Source organism: Punica granatum, chromosome 7 (assembly GCF_007655135.1).
Source record: "Punica granatum isolate Tunisia-2019 chromosome 7, ASM765513v2, whole genome shotgun sequence".
Classification (NCBI taxonomy): domain Eukaryota; kingdom Viridiplantae; phylum Streptophyta; class Magnoliopsida; order Myrtales; family Lythraceae; genus Punica; species Punica granatum.
In genome coordinates, this window is record NC_045133.1 from 26,867,511 (window position 1) to 26,891,949 (window position 24,439).

General features: G+C 40.1%; 3 protein-coding genes and 1 long non-coding RNA gene across 7 annotated transcripts; 1 reads left to right on the plus strand and 3 right to left on the minus strand.

Annotated features, from left to right (window-relative positions):
* Positions 1–2,054: 2,054 nt before the first annotated feature.
* Positions 2,055–6,274, minus strand: LOC116213793 (uncharacterized PE-PGRS family protein PE_PGRS54-like). Of its 2 annotated transcripts, none has more exons than XM_031548860.1 (2): positions 3,738–6,274; positions 2,055–2,785 (listed from the first exon to the last, which is right to left on the minus strand). In XM_031548860.1, the coding sequence occupies exon 1, from the start codon at positions 6,051–6,053 to the stop codon at positions 3,927–3,929; it is 2,127 nt and encodes a 708-aa protein (XP_031404720.1). In that variant the 5' UTR covers positions 6,054–6,274; the 3' UTR covers positions 2,055–2,785; positions 3,738–3,926. The 2 variants fall into 2 exon arrangements, with proteins under 2 accessions (XP_031404720.1, XP_031404719.1); XM_031548859.1 differs by having other exon boundaries at positions 2,055–2,758; positions 3,738–6,273.
* A 708-nt stretch (positions 6,275–6,982) lies between these two features.
* On the minus strand, positions 6,983–8,778 carry LOC116213140 (putative pectate lyase 21). Its single transcript, XM_031547978.1, has 4 exons — positions 8,496–8,778; positions 7,651–8,391; positions 7,438–7,576; positions 6,983–7,324 (listed from the first exon to the last, which is right to left on the minus strand). Exons 1-4 carry the CDS (start codon positions 8,621–8,623, stop codon positions 7,103–7,105), a joined length of 1,230 nt encoding a protein of 409 aa, XP_031403838.1. The 5' UTR covers positions 8,624–8,778; the 3' UTR covers positions 6,983–7,102.
* Positions 8,779–17,432: 8,654 nt separating this feature from the next.
* LOC116212630 lies at positions 17,433–19,101 on the minus strand. The gene is made up of 2 exons (XR_004157891.1): positions 18,849–19,101; positions 17,433–17,761 (listed from the first exon to the last, which is right to left on the minus strand). It is a non-coding gene; the product is annotated as an uncharacterized LOC116212630 (long non-coding RNA).
* A 684-nt stretch (positions 19,102–19,785) lies between these two features.
* On the plus strand, positions 19,786–24,106 carry LOC116213792 (splicing factor, suppressor of white-apricot homolog). 3 transcript variants are annotated; one of them, XM_031548856.1, is made up of 5 exons: positions 19,851–20,129; positions 20,818–20,860; positions 21,010–21,173; positions 21,629–22,405; positions 22,511–24,106. In XM_031548856.1, exons 1-5 carry the CDS (start codon positions 20,121–20,123, stop codon positions 23,738–23,740), a joined length of 2,223 nt encoding a protein of 740 aa, XP_031404716.1. In that variant the 5' UTR covers positions 19,851–20,120; the 3' UTR covers positions 23,741–24,106. The 3 variants fall into 3 exon arrangements, with proteins under 3 accessions (XP_031404715.1, XP_031404717.1, XP_031404716.1); XM_031548855.1 differs by lacking the exon at positions 20,818–20,860 and having other exon boundaries at positions 19,786–20,129; XM_031548857.1 differs by lacking the exon at positions 20,818–20,860 and having other exon boundaries at positions 19,834–20,129; positions 21,321–22,405.
* Positions 24,107–24,439: the final 333 nt, after the last annotated feature.

The following is a 24,439-nucleotide window of genomic DNA, read 5'->3' on the forward strand; positions in this document are numbered from 1 at the left end:
TCGATCTACGAAATTCATCGAGTTGCTCCGAAGGGTCAATCGTCAAAACGGCTACATATTGAAGTCCAAGTACGACGGACTAAATATTTTAATGGTTGTTTTAGTGATTGGGTACTTATTTCTCCTTAATAATATCTCGATTCGAGTATAGTCAATAAAAAAATCTTAATAGAGAGAGTTTTAACTCTAATGGATTGATCCAACTCAAACTATATTAATCGAAACATATTAGACTTTTGAATATCAATATAATCTAATATATATATATATATATTAATCGCAGAGTCCGTGCATTGCAGGGGATACAAGGTGATCTTATTTATAATTGGATAATTAATACAAAATGTCATGTGTGATAAAAGTAAAAACTTGAAGAATTTACATAAGTATGAAAAAATTGAAAATCGCACGTTTAGAGGTGGCAATATCTTTTCAAAACCGAAACAGTCATAATTTAATTATGCGTGATACTTTCTCTATTTTTGACGTATCATATAGTATATATAGATAACATTATAACATATCATATCTATGAACGATATAATCTGCTTTGTTTTTTAAAAAGTAAATATGATCTCATATTATTCGTTTTATTTAGTTCATAAAATTATTTTTTAAAAAAATTCAAAACATCTAAAAATTAATTACATGTCCCTTAAATCTATATCTAAATGTTTTGAAAAATTAAAATGGGATTAATCACGCAAAAAAGCTATACCTTTACTTGAATTTCCAATTCTAATATGATCTTTCGAAAATGGTATAGAAAGGCATCATCACCTTTCGTTTTAGTCTCAAGTCCATTACGGCATTAAATTTTTCGTCAATTTTGACGATAGCGACTGACTAGGCATAAGTGGCAATATGTGGAATTAAGTAAAATTATTTAGGTCCACTTATCGTGTTAGATTTGATATTAAAACGAAAGGTCGTGCATTTCTGTACTATTTCAGAAAGATCGTGTCAGGATTGGGAACTCTACAAAAAATTGTGTTAAATTTGATACTAAAACGAAAGGTAGTACCTTTCTTTGCAATTTTTGAAATGTCGTGCTAGAATTGAAAATTCGAACAAAAATCATACCTTCATACATGATTAGCCCATTAAAATACTCATTTTATAAAAAAACTCAAAAAATCAAAAGACATAACGATCAATTCTATAAATCTATATTTACATATTTCAAAAAAAATTACAATAAACATTTGTTTCTTAAGAAAAGCTCAAGATCGAAAATAATTATCAATTCCATAAATCTATATTTATATGTTTTGAAAAAAAAATCAAAAATCAAAAATCAATGATTAAAATATTTTGTAAGAAAGCTCATAAAATAAAAGAAACAATGACTAACCCGACAAATCCATAAGACTATATCTTATATTTTAAAAACATTTAAAAGTTCGTTTTAAAAAGCTCAAAAAAATCAATAAAACTCCACCTAGTAATCTTGGCCTTCTAAAGCAATCTACATAATATTATTTATGTTCTAAAATATTCAAAAAATAAGAAAATAAATTAAATAATAGCTTGTCCCATGAATCTATACCATATGTTATAAAAATTAAAAATTCATTTTCTAATAGAAAAGGTCAAAACGAGAAAATAACAATCGATCTCAAAAATTTATATTCATATATTTTAAAAAAATAATTTAAAAAAAGCTAAAAATTGAGAAAATAACTTATAATCCTACAAATCTATATTTATATGTTTTTAACAATTAAAAATTTTCACAAAAAATATTTTTTAAAGAAAGCTCCAAATACTGAAAAACTAATGGCTAGTTTCACAATTTTATTTTATTTTTAAAAAAATTAAAAATTTTGATTTAAATAAATGCAAAAAATGAAGAAAATCCCATTGAGCAACCTAGTGCAATCGAGTCTTTTGGCCAGGCCTCACCATGTTCTTAATTTCAAATGTATACACCTCTTTAGTACTAAAGAGTAGATCAAAATGACTAACGAGCTCAAAATTGTAGAGTAACCAAAAAAAAAGACACAGCAAAGGAAGATCGAAAAAAATCTCGAACAGGCAAAGAGAGGGAACACTTGAAAGAGGTTCTGTCATTGATTTGATCTAGGAAGCTTTACATAAGGCCTTTGGGAAGAACAGAACAGTAACTCAAGTCGAAAAGCTAAATTCCGACGACCCAAGAACAGGAAGTTTAAAGAATTGGAAATTGGATTAATTGGATAACAACAATCAAGATACATATACAAGATTTCCTCGGACTCCCTAACATTATATACAAAACCTGAGAAGATACAAAACTTACAGGAACTATTAACACGAGTGACCAAAGCGAGCAGGGTAGGCTTCCACTGTACACATGACCTAGTTAGAATTCTCGGAGACAACAGCGGCATCAGCAAAAGCGGTTATAGAATACAAGGAATAGCAATAAAGGGAAGGCTCAGAAGCTATCAACCGTTCCCCGCACTACATCCTACTACAGAGGCAGGAAGATGAGTTACACATGTAAAGAAAAGAGAGGTCCCAAATACAATCACATCATGAGTTAGCAGTTTCAAGCTACTACAAATATCAGTACCACCATCGTTTCTCTAATCACAAGCATTATATCATCTGGAAACAGTTTGGTTTCAAAAGGAAGTCTTAAAACTTGGAAATGGAAAAGCTGTGGTTCTGAAAAGTCGGGGGAGCGACGCACATTTTCCTCCAATGCAGTGCTGGTGGTCTTCCTCTCCAAGAATCACACAATGGCTTCAGTTCACATCTCTGCTGTCTCTAGCTACAATAAGTCAGAACAAGAGACCGACTGGGGCAATCAGAAATCTCATAAATAGTTGGTAAACTGAGGACAAGAGGAAATGCTGTTTTTTTATCGAAGAGAGCTGTTTCAAGTGAAGGACAAAACAGTATAGCTTAACCAAGAGGGCAGAGATCAGCACAAGGAAATAAGACAACAGGTACTTCCACACAGGACACACATCTACTTGGCATTTGGAACACAAATCTACTCGGCAACTATTTAAAATTAAGCGTACCTTCTCTTCTCTACAATTCCTTGGCATTTGCAACACACATCTACTTGAAATTAAAACCAGAAATGCAACTAATGGGGTACCAAAAGTCGACTTCAATTGAAAATCCAAAATAAATTTGTCCTATTGTACTTATCCAATTATGTCCTACATGTGTCCTTATTATCTAAATGCTATAAATCCTCTAGCCAAATAATGGAAAAAATTGGACAGTTACTAACATTAGTGGACAAATGAAATGCAATATCTACCACCAAGGTTTAAAAATAGAAAACAAGCAAATTCAGACGTCAGAGATTGCACATGGCCTTCCAGTCCATGGTTACTCTTAGCTAGAAGTTTATGATTACATGGTGCACACAAGATCATCTACTAATTTGATTATCCATATATTACTCCAAGGATGATTTGCATCTGTCCATGCACATGAAACGGACGTAATGAAGAAAACCGACTTAAAATGTAAAATCAGTCATAAGGCGCAAATTGTATAGGCAGAATCCGATTGACAATTAAACTGCATGCACATTCTAAGTAGTAAAAGAAACCCTTCAAGCACATTTTGAAAGAATAGACTGGTTGGTTAGACATTTAAGAACCTATGAGAATACGCAGAGGCAGACCGAAGTAATTCCTTTGTTTACTAGCAAATCAGTAACTCTTATTCATAATACAAACTAAAAACAAGATTAAAAGTTAAAAGAAGGCCATGGTTCAGACACTTACCGATTCCAGAAGAAAATCCATGCTCCTTAGCCAAAAGAAGACAGCCAAGATGTTTAATAACTGAATCCAAAGCTGCTGTTCAATGGATAAAAATCCCATCAGAGCCACTGCTAGAGAATCTGGTTTGAAATTCGATAGTCCCATTCCCCAAGTTTGTTTCCAAAAGTAAACGAAGATGTAACGATTCGATCACTCCGAAGTAAGGCGTCGCCTCTTCCCATAATCAGCCTCCCTCGATCTCGAGCGATGATCATCCCCTTGGGACAACCTCGACTTGCTGTGAGTCCTTGATGACCGCCCCCTTTCATAGTCATCATCATGCTCTTGGTCATGGTCCCTGTATCGATAGTGATCAGAGTATCTGTCCTTATCCTCCCTGTGTCGGTCACGGTCCCTATCTCTGTCCCGTTCACGGTCCCTGTCTCGCTCACGATCCCGATCACGTGATCGTTCCCTATCTCGATCATGATCCCTATCCCTTTCCCTAACACTATCCCTGTCATCACGATGCCTCCTCTCAGACCACTCACGATCATGACTAATCTCCTTCTCTCTAGGGACATCTCTGTCGTATGCCATTTCTCTATCATCGTGGTACCTTCTTTCGGAAGATCCCGACCAGTCTCTCTCTGAGCCTCTTTCCTTTTCTTTTGAGGAATTCAGCCAGCCTCCTCTATCATGAGTGACCTCACCATATTGATGCTCAGAAGCCGCTTCCTCCCCATAACTAGACTCCCCTCCTCTGCCAGCAACATGATCCTCACCTCCCCATCCACCCATGTTACTATCAGACCACATCCCCATGTTTGGCCCCTCAACCCCAGAACCGGGCATCATCCCCATTCCATTCATGGGCATCCCCCTCCCAAAAATCGCAGGATTCACATGGGGAGCCACCCCAGGCAAGCCAACACCCCCTACAGGTGGAAACGAGGGCAATAAACCAGAAAATGGAGGGCCAGGAGCACCTGGGAAGCCCCCATAACCACCTAGCCTTCCCATAGGGCCACCGAAAGCTGGGTCGAATCCCTGACCCATCATCTGGGGATGCATCAAAGGAGGGCCACCGCCCATTCCTTGGCTAAATCCATTTCCACCATTACCCATTATACCTCTTCCACCCATGCCAGCACCCCTGTTCCTCATGGGACCAATGGCACCTCTATTCCCAATTCCTTGTCCATTACCTCTTCCCCAATTGCCTCTCCCAAAACCTCGGCTATTATCTCCCCCCTGGAAGTTGCCACCAGTGGTAATATTATTCCCACCAGTCTTGGGACCCACATCGTTTGGCCCTCTCCTCCCCTGACCAGCAACCGCAGACTGGGACATCTGCTGGTTCCTATTCATTTGAGCTTCTCCCATCCTCTTGATGCTGTAAGGGGACGCGAAAGCCACAACACATGCCTTTCCATTAAACACATGCCCATTCATTCCCTCTTTACAGGCGGTTGCAGCCGCAGGATCAAAGAACTCAACCTGGCAGTAACCCTTTGATTTCCCACTCGCTTTCTCATCAAAAAACTTCACCTCCTTCACCTGCCCATACTTGCATAGCTCAGCCTCCAACTCGGTATCAGTGGTCCACCAATGCAAATCCCCGACAAACAACATGGTCCCACCTCCTCCTCCAGCCCCAGCTCCAGAACCAGAGACAACAACAGCAATGGCACTGCTACTGCTACCGGCATTCACAACTCCATTTCCACCTACAGGATTCATGTTCCTCACTTCGCTTTGTGAGGGCAAAGCATCGTTCCCCATAACCCCAACCGGTCCGACATTTCCTGGGTTCGCCCCAGCTACACCATTTGATTGAGGTGTAAATCCCTGCGGCCCACTGGGAATGCTATTATTTGCAACCCGCTCCTCCATCTCATTAACCTTATTCGGCCGCTGCTGCGTTAACTCGACCCTCATTCCGCCACCACCTCCCATCACTGGCCCTGTTCCACTCGGTCCCTTCACCTCAGCTCCTCTAAACCCCTGATTCGGATACCCAGAATCCCCACCGACACTACTCTCACCCATACGGATGCCCCCGGGAGGAGGAGCCCGAGCAACCGCAGCTGGTGGCGGCAGGGGCTGCTCATTCTTCCTCTCCTCCACAGGCTCACTCCTGAAACCTGCATCCTCATTCTTCCTCATCGACTGCAGGAAATTCTCCCCAACATTAACATCATTATAGAGGTCCTCGTAGTCGTCGTCCTCGTCTCCCAATAACCCCTCGTCAGCTACGGCCGAGATGGCCTCGTTCCGGTGGAAGTGATCCACCTGATCCCCGACTTCGCCGTACGCTCCCTCACCGTCATCCATATCTTTATCTCACCTAGGGTTTTGTGGCACTCACTACCTCTGGTCTTCCACCGCCGGTTCTCACGAATCGACAACTTTTCCGGCGAGCAGCAGAAGTTAAATCTCTCAGATTAGGGTTTCCAGATCTTACCAGCGGGAGGAGGAGGAAGACAATCGATTATCCCCGAGCTGGACCGAGAGAGTAAAAGCTCAGGAAGTCAAAGCTAAAACGAAACTCTGTTCATAGAAATCCATTTTCAAATGATAAAATCGTGCCCGCCATGCTAAAATGCGCCAGTTGCATACTGCGCACACTACTCTCGAGTGGGCCGGGCCTATTATGGGCCTGGACAAGTTCGATCTACTGCGAAGTTCATCGAGTTGCTTTAAAGGGTCAAAACGGCTAGATATTGAAGTCGAAGTACGATGGACTACTCTGTGGTCATCGATCATGCGTATTCTCGAAAATTCGCGGTGACGAAATACAGTCGAGTGTCTGGATTTGGGATGACAATACGTGATAACTTAGACACTGTGCAATGCTTCGGATTGGCCCGGTGCTGGAGTTGGTTCTGCATCAATCCTGTTTAACGGACCCGATGAAAGATTGATGGTGCACACTCGATTTCTGGCAAAAATTAAGACCAGAATTTCATGATGAATCCAATTTCTTTTCGCATAAGATTTTATGTTTGACGTTGTCATTGAAGGATTATCACTTCCTTGCGCAAGAGTTCTAGACGAGTACGCAGTTTTACTATCTCTTTAAACAACAGTTCGATGGTCGAATGAATTAGTTTTCTGAACCTGTGTACAGTGACAGTCGACCAACCGAACTTACGAAACGTTTTAGTCTCTTCATATCAAGGATCATCAGTTCACTCTTGTTTCTTCAGGGAATTTTTGGTCTCTCAGTATCATTAACTTTTGACGAGCAACGATTCGGATGAGGCGTCGAACGTAAAAATTAAACAATTTTACTTCATTTGAATACAAGACGGAACCAGCAGAAATACATTCCCATCAGAATGGGGAAGAGAAAACTTTTGTTGGCTTTGCGGGGTGCTATATCAGCATTTTTCGCTAATCTGACAATCGAGAGCACCAGCGGTCGGGTTAGTAGTCGCAAAGAGAGAAGCAGGTCTTGCGACCATGCTTGACGCTTTGAGATAACTCGAGGCAGTTTCTTGTCCTGATGGTGTAAAGTAGGCACCGTTCAGCATCAGGTCCCGGTCCGATCTCCAGTTCCAGTCCTTCCACTCGTCAGATCCCGCGCTCTCCCTCTTAGTCACCTAGACGACAGTACAAAACTCGGGTTTAAGACTTATTTGCCAATCTTTAGCCCCTGCCTCAAGTTGCAATCCTCAGCGTGCATTTTAGTTTGGTTTTTATGAAGGCATCTCACCTCTTTCAAATGTTCGTTATCCGACGCAATGAAGACGTTCCCCTGGCTGTTGATAGTCGGATTCGCGCTTCCACCTATTGCATACATCTCCCAACCAGTATATACATTATTTACAATGTGGAAGTACCCGTGCCTGCACCTGCGAATTTACCAGCTCGTGTTAGCTTCATCTACCAGCACATTACGGGATCGTCTTTCCATGACATTTCTTACCTAGGCATCCTCTGAATTAGGCCTTCCCCGAAGAAGTTGAATGCGATGGTCACCTGCATGGCTTTGTCCTGGACGAAATCGTCGCTGTGACCCATCAGCATGACCTCGTTGTGGTGCAGCATGTAGTTGTTCGAGATCGTGATGGCTGTGGACCCGAACACCGCGTCAATGAGCCCATCTCGGCAGTTTGCCAGGGTGCAGTGGTCGATCCAGATCTCCCTGGCTGCAAATATAGATATACCATCGCCATCGGATCTGCCCCGCATCCCCACGTGCTCCTGGGAGCTCCTAACAGGGGCGTTCCCCGCGGGAACGCAATCATGTATGTACACATTATGTATAATGATATTCGTAACATTCTGGATGGCGATGCACGGCCCGTCGGATATTTGTATGTTGCGCCCTCTTCCGTCTATGGTCTTGTACGAGTTCAAGAGCAGTTCCTGCTTAAGGTTGATGACCATGTCATGGTCGAAGATGATCCATAGAGGTTCATCCCTTGTGGCACCATACCTCAGAGTGCCCGGGGTGGGGTTCACAGGGTCATCATCGGGATCAGTGACGGTGTAGATCTTCCCATCTCGGCCTCCCACAGCGTTCCGCCCAAACCCGATCACACAGTCTGCCAGGATTTTCCGGTTCGATTCCCATTCGGGATCGCACCTCCAACAGTCGTCGATGGGGTTCCCCGTCCTGCACTGCCCTGTCGTCGACCCTTCGAGTTGTCTTCTCGTGATGTTCCTACTCATGTTCATTTCAACACACACAAAATAATCAAAATCTTCAGAAAACATTCGAAAGTGGTCAAGACGGCGAAGTCGGAACAGGTAGGAAGTTGCACGGACCATTTATCAGCGAGTTTCGGTGCTTGCATGAATTTACGAGCCGAGGACGATGCTTCGGCTGTGTATAGCAGCACAGCAACTGAGAAAATCAAGATGGAGACCAGGACGGAGACATGGTAAGGTGACATAATCCCCAGGATCGGGAAGTGTATGGGTAAAGGTAGTACTGAAACTAAGCTAGCTAAGGCATGGATGTTGAATTTAGTGACCAACCAAGAACATGAGGGAGAGGAGAGTTTATGACTATAAATAGAAATAAAGAAACTGGTTGAAGAAAATTTATGGAAATAATAAATTAAAGTAACTCAAAATGGAATATGTTGCCTGCTGAGGATAATGTGACTATTGAAATTTTTATTTGGAGAGCCATTGCCACATTGCCGAGAAAAGTCGTTGGGCATTGAAGAAAATGTTCTTTTTATCCCTTAATTTTCCAATCCAAGAGATAGTGAAAGGAGTCTCGTTGGGCATTGAAGAAAATGTTCTTTTTTTTTCCTTAATTTTCCAATCCAAGAGATAGTGAAAGGAGTCTTGTTGATCAAGATGGGGACTGAATATATTGGGCAATTTAATAGCCAGCCAAAAGAAAATCAAGAACTAGAATCATGCGAAACAAGTTTGCATCCAACGGAATTTTTGTGTAATAATGATGAATAGGTAGCGGTCCTGCATTGCACACCTTATTCGGTGTGATCGTGTTAGATTTGATCTTCTTGGACCAACCTTTGCCTGGGAAGTCCAGGATCCATGGGTCTTGTGTAAGGATTTTCGAACGAGTATATACCATTTATCATGTAATATAAGAAAGCACACTCCGTTAAAATTTCAAAAAACAATAATGTGCTATGATTAGAACTTGTTCTTATTGGGATGAGCTAATGTGAGGAACAAGTTCAGCATACATCCCAAATGCATAACTTATGATATCATCTTCTGAAATATACGGTGAGTTATGGTCTCTTCTTAACGACACGAACATCATCATATTTTCGTTCTTCCTCAGTAAGCATATCATAGCCTAGGCATCCCTTTTGATACCGGGAATTGGAAAGGGAACCGAAGTGGGAATCGTCGCGCCGAGAGAGTCCCTGTTCCGATGGCAATCCAGCATCAAGTACTTTATATCCAGATCCCATCGCGAGGAGATGAAGTAAGAGGCCGAAAAATTAGCTTATAAAAGTGGGGTTGAGTGGGGGCCGTGATGAATGGAATCGATGGCCAGAGAGCACTTTTTGTGGGCCCGCATTAAAGAAGTGATCAGACGGGGTCCAGCCCACTAAGATGTACATTTACATGCCGCCATAAATAAGGTGAAAATTTATGGTCTCATTAATCTTCTGTACAAGATATGCAGACAAGGATGGACCCTTTTTTCTTTTTTAATCTTTCAGTAACTTTTAGGTTTTTTTTTTGGCTTAATTAAAGGTGACAATATGTGCCACGCTGTATTTAAACAGGTCGTATCTAAATCAAAACACGACACGTTTAACAAACATATCAAGATTTTCAAACACGAACACGACAAGTTTAATTACAGGTTGATATTAATACAACAAGCCTAATCTATTTAATTTAGCGTGTCTAAATATATATGTATACTTATCGACACGATATAACATTTTTACCTTTATGTATATATTATACCTACATAATATGACACTATTAACTTTAATTATATGTTACTACAAGATTAACATGGTAAAAGAACCATAAATGGGTAATTTATATAAACAAATTTAGATGATTTTAGTGTACTTTCATCTATAAATTGATACAATATGCGAAACAAATTTATTAACACGATAACACATAATAAAAACTGGTCTCATCGTTTCTAAACATATTACAACTTACAAGGGTTGAACCGTTTAAACACGTTTATTTATTATGTCTAAACCAGTCAAATCCGTTGAGACATGAAACACATTTAGCCTTAACCCAAACCGGTTTAACTCCGTGTCGTACCCATATTGTGTTATCTTGTCGTGTCAAATTCTGCCGACTCTAAGCTTAATCACACAAAAAATCATGAACTTTCACCAAATTTCCAAATTTAACATCAACTTTATTTTTTTTAAATCTAGTAGCAACTTGTCGAGGTCATACCAAATCTAACATATGTCTACAAGTCTGTCAATTTTGTTAATGTGGCAAGGTAACGGCAGTGACGAGGCAAACAAAATCCAACGGGGTGACTCTCTCATCCACAACCTACAGACAAATAGCCATGTATGTTCTCTCCCTTTTCTGTCTCCATCAATCTATTACCAGCACCTTCACTAACTTCATCGTCATCCTCGGATCCCCCTCTCTCTCTCTACTCTCCTCTCTTTTCATCTTCTTCAGTACCTCTATCATCATCTTTTGACCTCCTTCCATCACCATCCTCTACCATTAACTACCTTTCATCCTCATCTCTTTCCTCTCCACTTTCCTCCGCTCTCCTCAGCCTTTCCTTCCTCAGCTTCCGGCCGTTACCATTATAGCCCTTATCACCATCTCCATCTTCCTGTTCATCACCATCGCCACATCACAACTTCCCTTTCCTCATCTCTCCATCTCTTCCTCTTCTTTCCTTTCTGATCCTCTCGACCATTTGCCCAACTCCTTCATCATCACCACAACTCTCTTACCTCAATCTTCGCTTCATCTTCATCATCACCAGCTCTCTTCCCGCTTAATGTATCTCCTCCATCCGAAACCATCACCTTCATCATCGACAGCATCATCTTCTTTCTTCTTCTTCTATTGCTTATTTCTCTCATCCTCGTAGTTATCCATATCTCCCTCATAGCTTACTACATCCTCTCCATAACCTTTTATTTTTCTTTTATAACTATCTCTACATTATCATCATCTCCATTTCTCTTCTTTGTTTGTTGGTCCACTCATCTCCATGGCCGGCCCTACTTGAAGCTCCTCTTGAGCTATTATTTTGTTCGGTACAACCCCTATAAGCTCCCTTATCTCTTCCTTTTTGCACAACTCTCTCTCTCTTTTTCACTCCTCCCTATTTCTCGGGCTCTTCATTTGGTAATACACAAATCATATATTTCCTTCATCTTCCCTCCTCTGTCATCTTTATCACCGCAGCCTTCCCTCTCCTTCCATCTCCTTCCTCAGCCACCTCATTCCTCATCATCTTCTCCATCATCATCTCTGTCACCATCCTTCTCCTTCTTTTCATCTTAGCTACAACCCTCACCATCCTTATCATCATCTTCATCTTAGCCAAAACCATATCCTTTACCTCTCTCCCTTTCTCTCGACCCTTGGAGATTCACAAATAGCCACATACACACGCACAAACCCTTTGTTTCCCTCATCGTCATGCTACCAACACCAGCACCTTCCCCTCCTCTATTTTCTGCTTCTCTCATCTCCATCACCTCGGCTATCTCCTCTTCTCGATCACCCACCAGCATCACTGCCATCTATCATCACCATTAGCATTCTCTTCCTTTGTCACTCATCAGCATATACTATCACCTCTCACTCCTCCATCTCTCTTGGCTCCTCTTGACAGACACATTCTCGACCTTAACACACAGCAACCTATAGCCCTTTCTCGAGCTTCTCGAGCTGCTGCCATTGTTTTTTCCATGTCTCAAGCATCCTCGAGTTGTTTGTGGCTGACCTCGTGCCCTGTTACAGCTCATCTACTTCACGCCGCTATTGTGCTATCACTCCATCTTCCTTCACACCACTTCTAGCAACTTGATGAAGTCGATGATGGCCGTGGCAGCGAGCTAAGGAGGAAGTAGTAGTGTTGGTGGAAGGAGCAGAAGAAGAGGTAAATGAGATGATGGTGGCGATTATGGAAAGAGGAGGAGGAGATGGAGATGATTGTGATATGGTGAGGAAGGAAAGAGCTGGGGAATGTGGTGAAGAGAGAAGGAGGCAGCTGAGATGATGATAGAGGAAGGGGGAGGGGAGAGGAAGAGAGAGGAAGATGGTTGTGGAGGAATAACAAAAAATTGAAGGAAAATGCTCTGTCACTACCACATCGGATTTTGTTTGCCCGTCACCGCCATTACCCAGCCATGTCAGCAAAATTGACAGACTTGTGGATGGATGTTATATTTGGTTTAACGTCAATAAGTTACAACTAGATTTGGAAAAAATAAAAGTTAATACTAGATTTGAAAATTTGGTGAATGTTAATGATTTTTGGTGTGATTAACTTTTTTTTTTAATAATATTGAAGTATGGCGGACATTTATATCTACGTTTTATGACTCGATATACGTATCAATATTTGTTAGTTGAAGTCTCTACAGAGCTTGAATGTTTTATGAGATCGTGAAAAAGCAATTCTGACCTTAAAGTAGAACTCGTTTGTAATGCCACACTATCGTGATGCTGCTGAGTGGTTCATGAACAATCTTATTAGTATATGTACCATTCGAGGTTATTAAATTCGATTTTACGCATGCAACAATGCCACTATCCTTCCAACGACACCATTGTCGTGGGCCTGTTGAACCGCATGGACACAACCTATTCACCAGAGAATTGACTTTTCATCATAGCGATGGGGCACTTGGCAGTTAGCCTTCCCCGTCGTTTGGATTTTCAGCTGGTGCTCAAATGCACATTCGCCGGAAAGTTTTCCTCCAGCACATGATCTCACAATCTTCGGGTTCCTCTTGACATGTATTGACAACACATGTATGTATTAGTAGGCAAAGGTTGTCTGATCGCTTGTATAGTATACCTCATGACTCGAGTTGTTTTCATATCGTTTCTCTACTTCACATCGCTACTGTGCTATCACTCCATCTTCCTTTACACCACTTCTAGCAACTTGATGAAGTCGATGATGGCTATGGCAGCGGGCTAAGAAGGAAGTGGTCATGTTTGTGGAAGGAGCAGAGGAAGAGGTGAAAGAGATGATGATGGTGGCGGTTATGGAAAGAGGAGGAGGAGATGGAGATGGCTGTGATGTGGTGAGGAAGGAAGGAGCCAAGGAATGTAGTGAGGAAAGAAGGAGGTGGCTGAGGCAGTGATAGAGGAAGAAGAAGAGGAAGGGGAAGAGGAAGAAAGAGCAAGATGGTTGTGAAGGAATAACAAAAAATTGAAGGAAAATACTCTGTCACTACCACATCGGATTCCATTTGCCCGTCACCGTTGTTACCCAACCATGTCAGAAAAATTGATGGACTTGTGAACGGACGTTATATTTGGTTTAACATTGGTAAGTTACTGCTAGATTTGAGAAAAATAAAAGTTAAGGCTAGATTTGAAAATTTGGTGAATGTTCATGATTTTTGGTGTGATTAAGGTTGTGTTTGATATTAGAATTGAGTTGAGTTGAATTTTGATTTTAATTTATTTATAATAATTGTGTTGTTGAATTACGAAAAGAAGTATGAAAAACTAATAAATAGTTGAGAGGAAGGAAATAATTGTGTTATTGAATTGTGGAAAAAGTAATGAATAGTCGTGAGAATTTAATATTAAAAATTAAATTGAATTGTTAAAAAATTGAAGGAAAAAAAGTAATCATTGTGTTGTTGAATTAAAGATAAGTGAAGTTGAGTTAAAAAAAAATTCTAAAGCCAAACAAGGTAATCTTTTTTTATTTTATAATATTGAAGTATGGAGAACATTTATATTTGCGTTTTATGACTCCATGTGCGTACCAATATTTGTTAGTTGAGGTCACTACAGAGTTTGCATTATGTGTTTTATAAGATCGCGAAAAGGCAATTCTGACCATATAGTAGAGCTCGTTTGTAATGCCATGCTATTGTGATTTTGCTGAGTGGTTCGGGAACAATATTATTAGTATATATACCATTCGAGGTTATTAAATTCGATTTTATGCATGGAACAATGCCAATGTCCTTCCAACGAGACTAGTGTTGTGGGCCTATTGAACCGCATGGACACAACTCGCTCACCAGAGAATTGACTTCTCGTCCTGGCCATAGGGCACTCGACAGTTAGCTTGCCTCGTCGCTTGGATTTTCAGTCGGTGCTCGAATGCACATTTACCAAAATGTATTTCTTCAGCACATGATCTCTCAATCTTCGGGTTCCTCTTGACATGGATTGACAACACATGTATGTATTAGCAGGCAAAGGTTGTTTGATCGCCTGTATAATGTACCCCATGACTCGAGTTGTTCTCATATCGTTTCTGACCATTCAACCTCCGCAGACATAACGACATGACCGAGTATGAGACAAAGATCGATAATATAAGTGACATGTTATCAAAACGAAAACTAAATCAAAAAGTAAGAAAGCAGATTGGGCCACAGGCTGTAGTTTCGGAAGATGAACGCAATATATGTTACTGGGTCTTCGGATTGCAAAGTTTGCATTGACTAGTTTCTATATCGGCCTCTGTTGATAAGGATTCACGAGTGCGTATCAGGCTCTTTTAAAGCACATGCTCTTTTAAAGACCGAAGTACGCCGCATCTCTGTAACGCAACGACTTTGTACTTACAAACGGGAAGGGAATGAAAGGGATTCTTCTCTTTATCTTTCAACTATACCGAGTGTCAGCAGATGCTTAAAATTAAACTGTGAGAACATCAAAAATCCGTTAGCTATTGAAACCTCTCTCGGTATATTCGTGAAAAATTATTAAAACTTTGACAGTTAATTTTAACTTTACAAGCTCCAATGCTTAAATTGGCAATATACTAATGTTTGAAACTTAAAAAAAGAAAAGAAAAGAAAAGAAAGCAAAGGCATGGGAGAGTGAGCTTAACCGAGCTTACAGCAGAAGAATCTCAACGTTACCACGCAACCTCACCTCGTGCTTGCACCGCCCAATCAGGGCTGTTTCTAATTGTTACAGGTCGAAGTTTGAGTTAACTAGCAAACTGGACTATCACTTAGTCAAGTCACATCAAGTTCGTTCCCGAAAGTAATTTTACATCATTTTAGTCCTGAGTTGATAAGTTACATCAATCGAATCCTTTTTTACATAAATTTAGCCCTTTGTAACATCTATTTGGTCCTTCTAACATTAATTTGGTCTCTGTTAACATCAATTTTGTCCTTTGTAACTACCGTTATAATGTCTTCAATGATTTAACTGTGTTGAAATGTGTTATAAGGATTTTAATTTCATTGTACTATAACTATAGTCTCTTTTTAATCCAAAAAATTAAAAAATTAAAAAAGAAATTAAAAACAAAGAATGACAACTAAAATTATTTAATAAGGAAAGTAATTGAGACCTGATTTACAAAATTAATGAAAGGTTGTAATTTATTTTTAAGTAAAATTATTATAAATGAACATTAAAAATTACAATTGGAAGCACAAAAAATTTTAAAAGAAACGATTTACCACGAAAAAAAAAGACATACTTAAAAGAATATGAAAAAAGATCAGTTCATACAACATGTAATTACAATTGGGTTGAAAATTTAAAAGGAAGAGTCAATTACAATAGTAATTAATTATAAGATATAATCAATAAATAAAATCGGATTTATAAAATTAGTTTTTTTTCGCTTTATAAACTGTCACAAAATTAGTTTCGTTTATATTGAAAATGTTATAAATCGAGAACAAATTACATAGGAATTGAACTATTAAAAGTAAAAGCCGCCTCAAAGTATGAACCAAAGTCTTAGTTTTTTATTTTTTTAATACCATATGAATTTTACTTTCTTTGGATAAATTGCTTCCAATAATAATACATGGCAGTATATATTTTAAAATAAAAATGTTAATTCCTCCTAAAGATATGCCAAGTAATCCTCATAATACTCACATATATCAATTAACCCTTTGGATGTAGAGTAGATTATGAAAATTACAACTCGTGCTAAAATTAGAAGGATATAGCAATACTCAATTCAAAATTCAAAAATCTTATGTTTATCCTTCCGATTTGATGTCATTAATCAATTTTAATTAGATAGATATATTCAACTTCTTATAATAAGCAATGAGTTACTAAATTATCGAGTTCAAAATGATAGAGTCTTATTATAATTACCTTTATGACTAGATGGTAACTTACCCTGAAATCTTAATTCTCAATTTCAGTTTCCAAAGACAGCAATATAGAAAAAAAAACTAATTAATTGATGGTCAGCGTCTCCATTGTCGAGAGGCTCCTACCACGTAACACTAAGGGTACGTTTGGTTCGTATGATTAGAATAGACATGGAATAGAATAGATATGGATTAGAATAGATGAGGAATAGAATGTAAATTCTGATGAAATTTTTTTGTTTGGCTTGAGGGAATAGCAAAAGTGAGAGTTATAATTCTGATGTTTGGTTGACTGGAATAAAGAATGGAATATAACATAAATATGATAAAATTATAGATATGCCCTTCGTGCTAAATTTAATGGGTTTTATAAGATAAATAGATAACTTTAATGGTAATTTTTATAATTAATAAAAAATAAACATTTTAAATAATTTTAAAGTGAATAATTTTTAAAATTTAATTATTTTAATTAAATTACTAAAAATTATGATTATTAATAAAATTAATTATTTTAATAATTTAACATGCATAATTATCTAAAGAATAAAAAAAATTCTTAATAAAAACATATTATCTTACAATAAAAAAATTATCGTACATTATAATTTATTTATTAATTAAATAATTATCGAAGAATAGCCAATTTTTTCTTAGGATTTTTTATTCCTTACTATAATTTTCTTTTTACAATAATTTTATTTTTCCGGGGACTGAGACTAATCCCATTCAGATTTGTAGTTTTTCACATGCTCATCTTTTTTTAAATCCATTTTTCATAAGTCCTTGATGAGAATTTATTTGTAACTCTATTTTCACGTTAAGAAATGAAAAATAAATCGTTATCGATCAAAATTACTTTGTTCGAATTTCATAGATTTTTCGGAGAACAACACCATTACACCAGAACAAGTTTCGCTCCCTGGACCAACAAATTTCGTAATTAAATGCTCAAGGTAGAATGTGATAAGAACAATAAAAGAAATTTTACGCTTTACTTGACAATTAACATATACAGTACAACATTCATCCCAAAATAAAAGGACATACGCAGTACATATTGAACAATAGAAGAAGGAAAACATACACGCAAACGTCTTATTACATCCAAACACGATATATCTACATATCAATTAGGAGCCTTCTTCTTCCTGGCAATAGCCACACGCTTGCCCTTCAATGTCAGGCAATTGTTCTTAATCCTCTGGCCTCTGCACGGGAGCCCTGTATGTGTCTTACACCTCTGTAACACTGTATTTCTTTAAGCCTCCTTATCGCGGGTGCGCTAAATCGTCTCTGCAAACCCCCAAAATTATGACCAACTACTCGGAAGAAACCCAACGCAAGGCATAGGATCACTCGTGAAAGAATCAACAAACAAAGTTAACACATGGTGGCTAAAATCTGATCAATTTCCATGAATCTATCACTCAAGTTTATGAACAACAGATGTTCTTGTTTTATGGACAATTCTATAAAATCAAGGCGAAAGATATGGATAACACCAAAAACCCAAACAATGTCAATATGGTCCAACTCGTTATACCAATAATGTACCACATAAATACCAATTAATTTACAGTAAGAGCACCGACTATGGCAAACAATGCACCTTGTCCTTAGATAGGAAAATCTTCTATTCACACTAAGCAATATCTGCAGCCAGACACCAGAAAAACAACGCAACAATGAGCTAATTCAAAAAAACTTATAGACTGACCCTGTTTAATCCATCTCAGAATGGAACTCCAAGTATATGCCTCATGTAAAACTAAACATCAAATGGACCAAACCGACTAAGAACCCTCAAACTCAATTATGCAGGTCGGGCTTGAGCATAACACCTTTCAAGTTCACATCCCTCCATTCCTTTGTGATAAGCAAAAGAGCATAGGAGTGGCGAAATCAAGAATGAAAGATAAAAATCAGTCTGCACTAGCATATCAGTAACGCCATAACCCATTTATCATTTCTTGCTAGCAATCAAGGTCAACCGACAATTTTCATTTCTACTCCCCGCTACCACATAATTTACAAGAACTAAAGTCAGCAACAAACAACACATTGTTGTGTTTAGACTTGGAGATGAAAACTGAAATTTTTCCCCAGTTGAATCAGCGGGTATTCGGGGTAGATGAAAACCGAATTTTTTTCCCCAAATCAGCCCCTCAGAAGAATCAAAACCGAAGCAATGTCTTCAAGACAACCTAAAACGGCAAAACCGAATCAAAACCTACCAGAAATTCGAAAACCATAACCTGAAAATCACTAGCTTGAACTTGAAATTGAAAACCCTAACTTGATAATCGACTAGCAAACCGAATATCTAGCACCTCAGTCACACCAGAATTGGCTTTACAAGCAAAGACTGTCGTCAACATACCTCTGAGCTTCCGACGACCACAGAACAGAGCGGACTAACACGGCGACATGGAGGGGAGCGAGAGAGGGAGAAGGGAGCTTAGAGGTGGAAACCTTAGCGCTTACGGGCTGATGAGAAGACCTGAGGGAAAGACGTTGTCCGCCGCTTGCGTCGAGTCCGCGAAGGCCAACGAAGAGGGAAAGATCCAATAGCTCGATTGCTCTGGTTAGGGTTTATGCGAAGCCTTCCCAATTCAATTTGGGGCTTTCTGCAGGAAAATAGGACGATGGCATACAATTATAATAATTCAAAGAAATTGAGGGCATTTTTGACTTTTCGCTCGAAATTCCGGATGGGGAACCGCTAATCCGGACACTCACGGGAGGCTTCACCATTCCTCATGCAATCCGGATAGGACAGCCCGATCGGAATACTTATTCCGCATTCCGGTAAACCAAACGCCAGACAACTTATTACGTACGGTATAATTAATCCCTTTCTTACTTAATTTTGCGAACCAAACATGCCCTAAGGAACCAAACCGGCCTAACTACTCACATCTTTATTCACCATATTATCTCTCATTGCATATTTTTTTTGTTATTTCTTCTTGTTGTATCATGTGGTCCACTAGTGACTCGAACACATACATCTTGTATATGCTCCATAGTCCACGAGCTTCCTCTGTCGAGCTGGATCTACTAAATGATTTCTCGATAATCTCCGAGTTATCCATCACCAAACAAAAACGGGTCGATAAACGGTTAACGTTGGACGTTGTAGAACTTGCATGGTTGATGGGTTTTCTTTTATGGCCGGGGATCCTTGCCGCTTCGCGCAGTTAACAGGATTCCGAGAATGGGCCTAAGATGGAGCAGATGCAAGTTATGACCCGCCAAAAGTCGGGTCAAACCCGTATACATATTCGGGTGCTCCATGATCTTCGACGACTTCCAGCTATGAGCTTTTGAGACCCCTCTCTCTCTCTCTGAGGGTTTTGAATCTTGTCGTGCTTGGAATCGGACCGGCCAAGAGCCATGGATCTCGAGGTGGTAGGACGCCACGCGCTCTTCTTCGACGATGACGCCATGGCGGCGTTCGTGAACTCGCCTGACGCCCTCGTCGACTGGAACTCCCTGTCCATCGATCGCTACGACGTGCGCCACCTCCTCTCCGCTCCCCCGCCGCCTCGCAGCAGGCGGCGCCACCAGTCCGCGCCGCTCCTTCACCCCGACTCCTCCCTAGAGTCCGAGCTGGATTACGAGAGATACCTCGACCTGCCGCTGCCTTCCGATGATGAAGGTAAAATGAACACTATCCAATCCTCATGCTCTTCTTCCAAAATCTCATTTTTCCGTTATTGATGCAGTTTCATTGTTCACTAGTAGGCCTCTGAGCATCTTTTCTCAGCTGAGCTCAGCTTTTCAGCTTGTAATGCTTTTTGCTCAATGAAACACCTCTCTGTGAACATTCTGTTTAGCTTCAGGAAAGATCAAAAGTGATAAAAGAATTCCATAAATTGTTAATCTTTCTTTTCTATATGTTATCACGTCGGCAACAGATGATTCTTAAGAGCAAGTATGGCTTTCTGAACCGAAGTTTGAATGTTGGGCTATCTGTTAGGAAGTGAATAGGAACAAAGAGGAAAACCGGGGCTTCTTTATGGCTTTCTAGTTGCTTTGCATATCTTCCTTGAGATGTGTATCGGCAGCCATATTACTTGCTTCTCATTTTATTGAACTGCCGGATTGGAAATTTATATATTTTCTTATCCAAACTTTTCTGAGTTTATGCTCGGTATATAAGTGTTGCCGTGTACACGGAAAGCCAATGTACTCAGAGGAAAGGACTAATGAATTATTAATCGAGTAGATATGTGAACATACTTCGTGTAAAAACTGATTCATCTCGAATACGGCAATTGCCCAGAGTTTTTGGTTGTTGCTGTGTGAATGTTATACCTTTTTTGCATTAATTTTCCCGGTTGCAGGTACGATTCTTGTTAGCAACAGTTTCGTCTTTCAGAGAGACAAGTAAGAATGTCTATTTTCAATTACTCTAGATTTCTTTTTGTAGAGTTTGTTCGCCATGCAATATCAATTGGGTCGATCCTGATGAGCCTGTTCACTGTTATACGGGAAAACTTCATATCAGTAGGATTCTAAATATGTATTCTCTGCAGATCCATCTATCAGATCTGGGACAACATCAGCGAATGATGGTGGGTTTCGTGCTGTTGGCTTTTCGTACGGAAATGCTGAGGAGTCAATTGATCAGAAAAATGATGATACCGAGTCTGGTTTTCAACCACCCTTCTCTGTACCAGAATGGTTACTCCAGAACCTGGTGAGTAAATGTGTTAGAAGTTTGAATTTCTTCATATTTTATATGAGGGTGTGCAATTGTTTGTTCAGAACTTGATGCAATTTGGTGAAATGGCAATAGTCTGGCATGCCCTTTTATTATTCTAAGCTTACCATGTCTAAGTTTCAGATACCTGGAGCAGGATGCAGTTCTTGTGAGTTGAGGTTGCCATTCATGGCTACCTTGAGCGAAGGGACTCACAGGTGGGATTAGAATGATTGAAACTCATTTTCCTGTCTGGAACCTTAACCACTTGAGCCCTTGCCCGATGAAGCTTATCTTCATAGAGTTTTGTTTCTTGATCTTTGTGGTTACCCGATTATGTGAGATTCAACCGTTAAATCTCTATGATTATTTATATGATCTTATTGTTTACTTCGTTTCCTGTACTTCTCTCTGTTAAGGAATTCTTCTTCTGTATGTTTTCTTTTTTCCAGCCTCCGACAGAAAAGTTGCATCAGATCATTGCCAGGACTGCTACATTTGTGAGCAAGAATGGTGGACAATCGGAAATTGTTTTGAGGGTGAAACAAGGAGATAACCCCACTTTTGGGTTCTTAATGCCAGATCATCATCTTCATCCATACTTCAGGTTTCTTGTTGATCACCAAGAACTCCTGAGATCTGATACTGAAGAAAAGTCTTCAGGCGAATGTGCAGGTGGTGCATTGTCTTTGCTTGGTGCAGTATATGATTCTGGGGAGGAAGAGGAGAATGAAGCTGAAACTTCCCCAGGAAATAATAAATCTAAGAATGCTAAGGAAGGTAGTGATATGCCTTCTTCTCATAAATCAGAAGATACAGCATCTTCTGCAAATCTAGGAGGGAAAGAAGAACCAACTTTGAAGGATCCACTTTCTTCTTTGAAAGAAAAGGCTTCTCTCATAAAGAGAAACCATTCCATTTGTGCTGTCAAGGCTGGATCTGAAGGTGCGCTTAAAAGGGATGGTGAAGCCTCTTCAGTCAGTGCTTCTGCGGAGAAGAAGAGATCCTCTGCTTTTCCCAATTTATTTACAGCCGAGACATCTATCATGGAGCCTCCATTTGAAATGAAGCGGTTAGTTGATAAGATCGTTGAGTTCATCCTGAAAAATGGGAAACAATTTGAATCGGTTCTTGCTGAACAAGATAAAGATCATGGGAGATTTCCATTTCTTCGGCCATCTAACCAGTACCACTTGTACTACTTAAAAGTCCTCGAGGAGGCACAACAGGTGTGAATTTCTTACAACCATGTTGATTGGTGTCTTTATAGATGCATTTTTAACACTAATGGCAATTCCTGTCTTGCTGATCTTTTTTCGTCGCTTCTTTTGCAGGCAAAATTCCCTGGAAAGAAAAATGACGCATCAATTCATGGGGCGGAAAAGAAATCCGTTCATAAGGATAGTGATAGCCTATCATTGGGGTCTGATATACCCGATGACTTGAATAAGAAAGAGAAATTTAAGATGGTGATAGGAAGGATGAAAAAAGACGGGCAGGAGCAGCCCCCGAAGGAATCTCGAGAGGAGCTTGGAGTTTGTGTGGACGCAGCAGCAGCTGCTGCTATACTTCAGGCTGCTCGTAGAGGTATTAAGAATCCCAACCTTGAAGTACTCCCAAGGACCCAGTCACTTAATGGAGGACAGAGCCTTGGAAGTGAGTCCTCGAAGCCTCTAGGTGGGCCTCTACCCCCTGCCACAGCCATTGCAGAGACTGCCGCTGCTGTGACTGCTTCTGAAGCCGATTCTTCAGAGGCGGGGTTGACTAAAGACCAGAAGCTGAAGGCTGAGAGGCTGAAACGGGCAAAGATGTTCACTTCAACGCTGAAAAGTGGAGCTGTTCCATCGAAATCTCCTCCTTCAGAGTCGGTGATCTCGGGTTTGGGTGTGGATGTGGAGCCTCCAAGGGAAAGGGAAGGCAGTTCGGTGCCACCTGATTCTGATGCCATAGAGAGAACTGGGCGGTGGCTGAAGAGGAGTTACCGCTCAAGAAGTAAAAAGCAGGACGAGGATGATGAAGAAGAAGAGGAGGAGGAAGAAGAAAGGGATGGAGATGGAGAAGAAAACACAGAGAGAGACCATAAGCACTCGAGGAAGAAGAAGCACAAATCTCATCTATCATCTCATCATAGCAAGGAGGGGCACAAAAAGCATAGGAAGAAGCATTCCTCTTCCTCCTCAAAGGACAAAGACTCGAGACACCAGAGACATAGGCATGAGGATGATATAGCTAGCTCATCTGATGATGAGGAGTACAGGCACAGGAGGCATCGAAGGAGGAGGAAGCACAGGTCTGATGATGACGATGAGGAAGACAAGGATGAGCATCACCATAGCAAATCCCGGCGGAGGCACAAGAGAGATCGTAGGGATAGGGAGAATTCAGAGGAAGAAATGCTAGCTGCAAAAGCGGGTGATTCCAAAAGACATAGTGGGGCTGATCGGGATATTTATAGAGAAACATTGGTGGATGCATCGAGTTCTTCTATTAAGGCATCTGAGACCACTGAGGTTCCTGACGATCTGAGGGCGAAGATTCGAGCCATGCTGATGGCTACTATGTAAAGCTATGTTCATCCTATGGTTATCTGATTGGTCTCTCTCTCTCTCTCTCTCCAAGTAAGCTGATCAAAAGAGCGATTCTATTAGATGTTTGTGTCGCTGATAGATAGCTTGTTTTGTACTACAGGAGCAATGCTCTAATGCACCTTGTATGGTTAGGAATACTGATTGTGCATTCTCGAGTTTCAGTCAAATGTGAGTCGCGCCATTTCGAATTCATAATTTCTTTGATTAAGTCGATCTATGGTTAGCATCACAAGTTGGTTGCATCTAGTTATGTCTGTTTCCAGCTTTGATGTTGAGTACGGCAGAACTAGAAATGAGGTGTTTATTGCACTCCCTTGTAGCAACACTTTAAGTTCATCTCCAGTTTCAGGGCCACTTTGACCACTTCAACGCTCATGCTCTGGACTTTTACACGAAGATTCACATCTGTTACAATCTGATCAACCGATGATTCGATCATGTACCTGCTGCCCTCGGGTGGTTTGTTAAGCCTTTTACTTCTGTAACGTTCACAGGACGTGACATTTTTCTAATAACCGGCTCACTGATTGCGCTGTGTTTGAGTTGCTCTGCGTTCCCTCCTTCCCCTCACTTTGCTGCTGATACGAGGTCCTCATATGATTAAGGTCACCGACTCTGCATTCTCAGGTCCTAATCAAATGCGAGATGCGCCATCACATGATAATATTCTTCGAG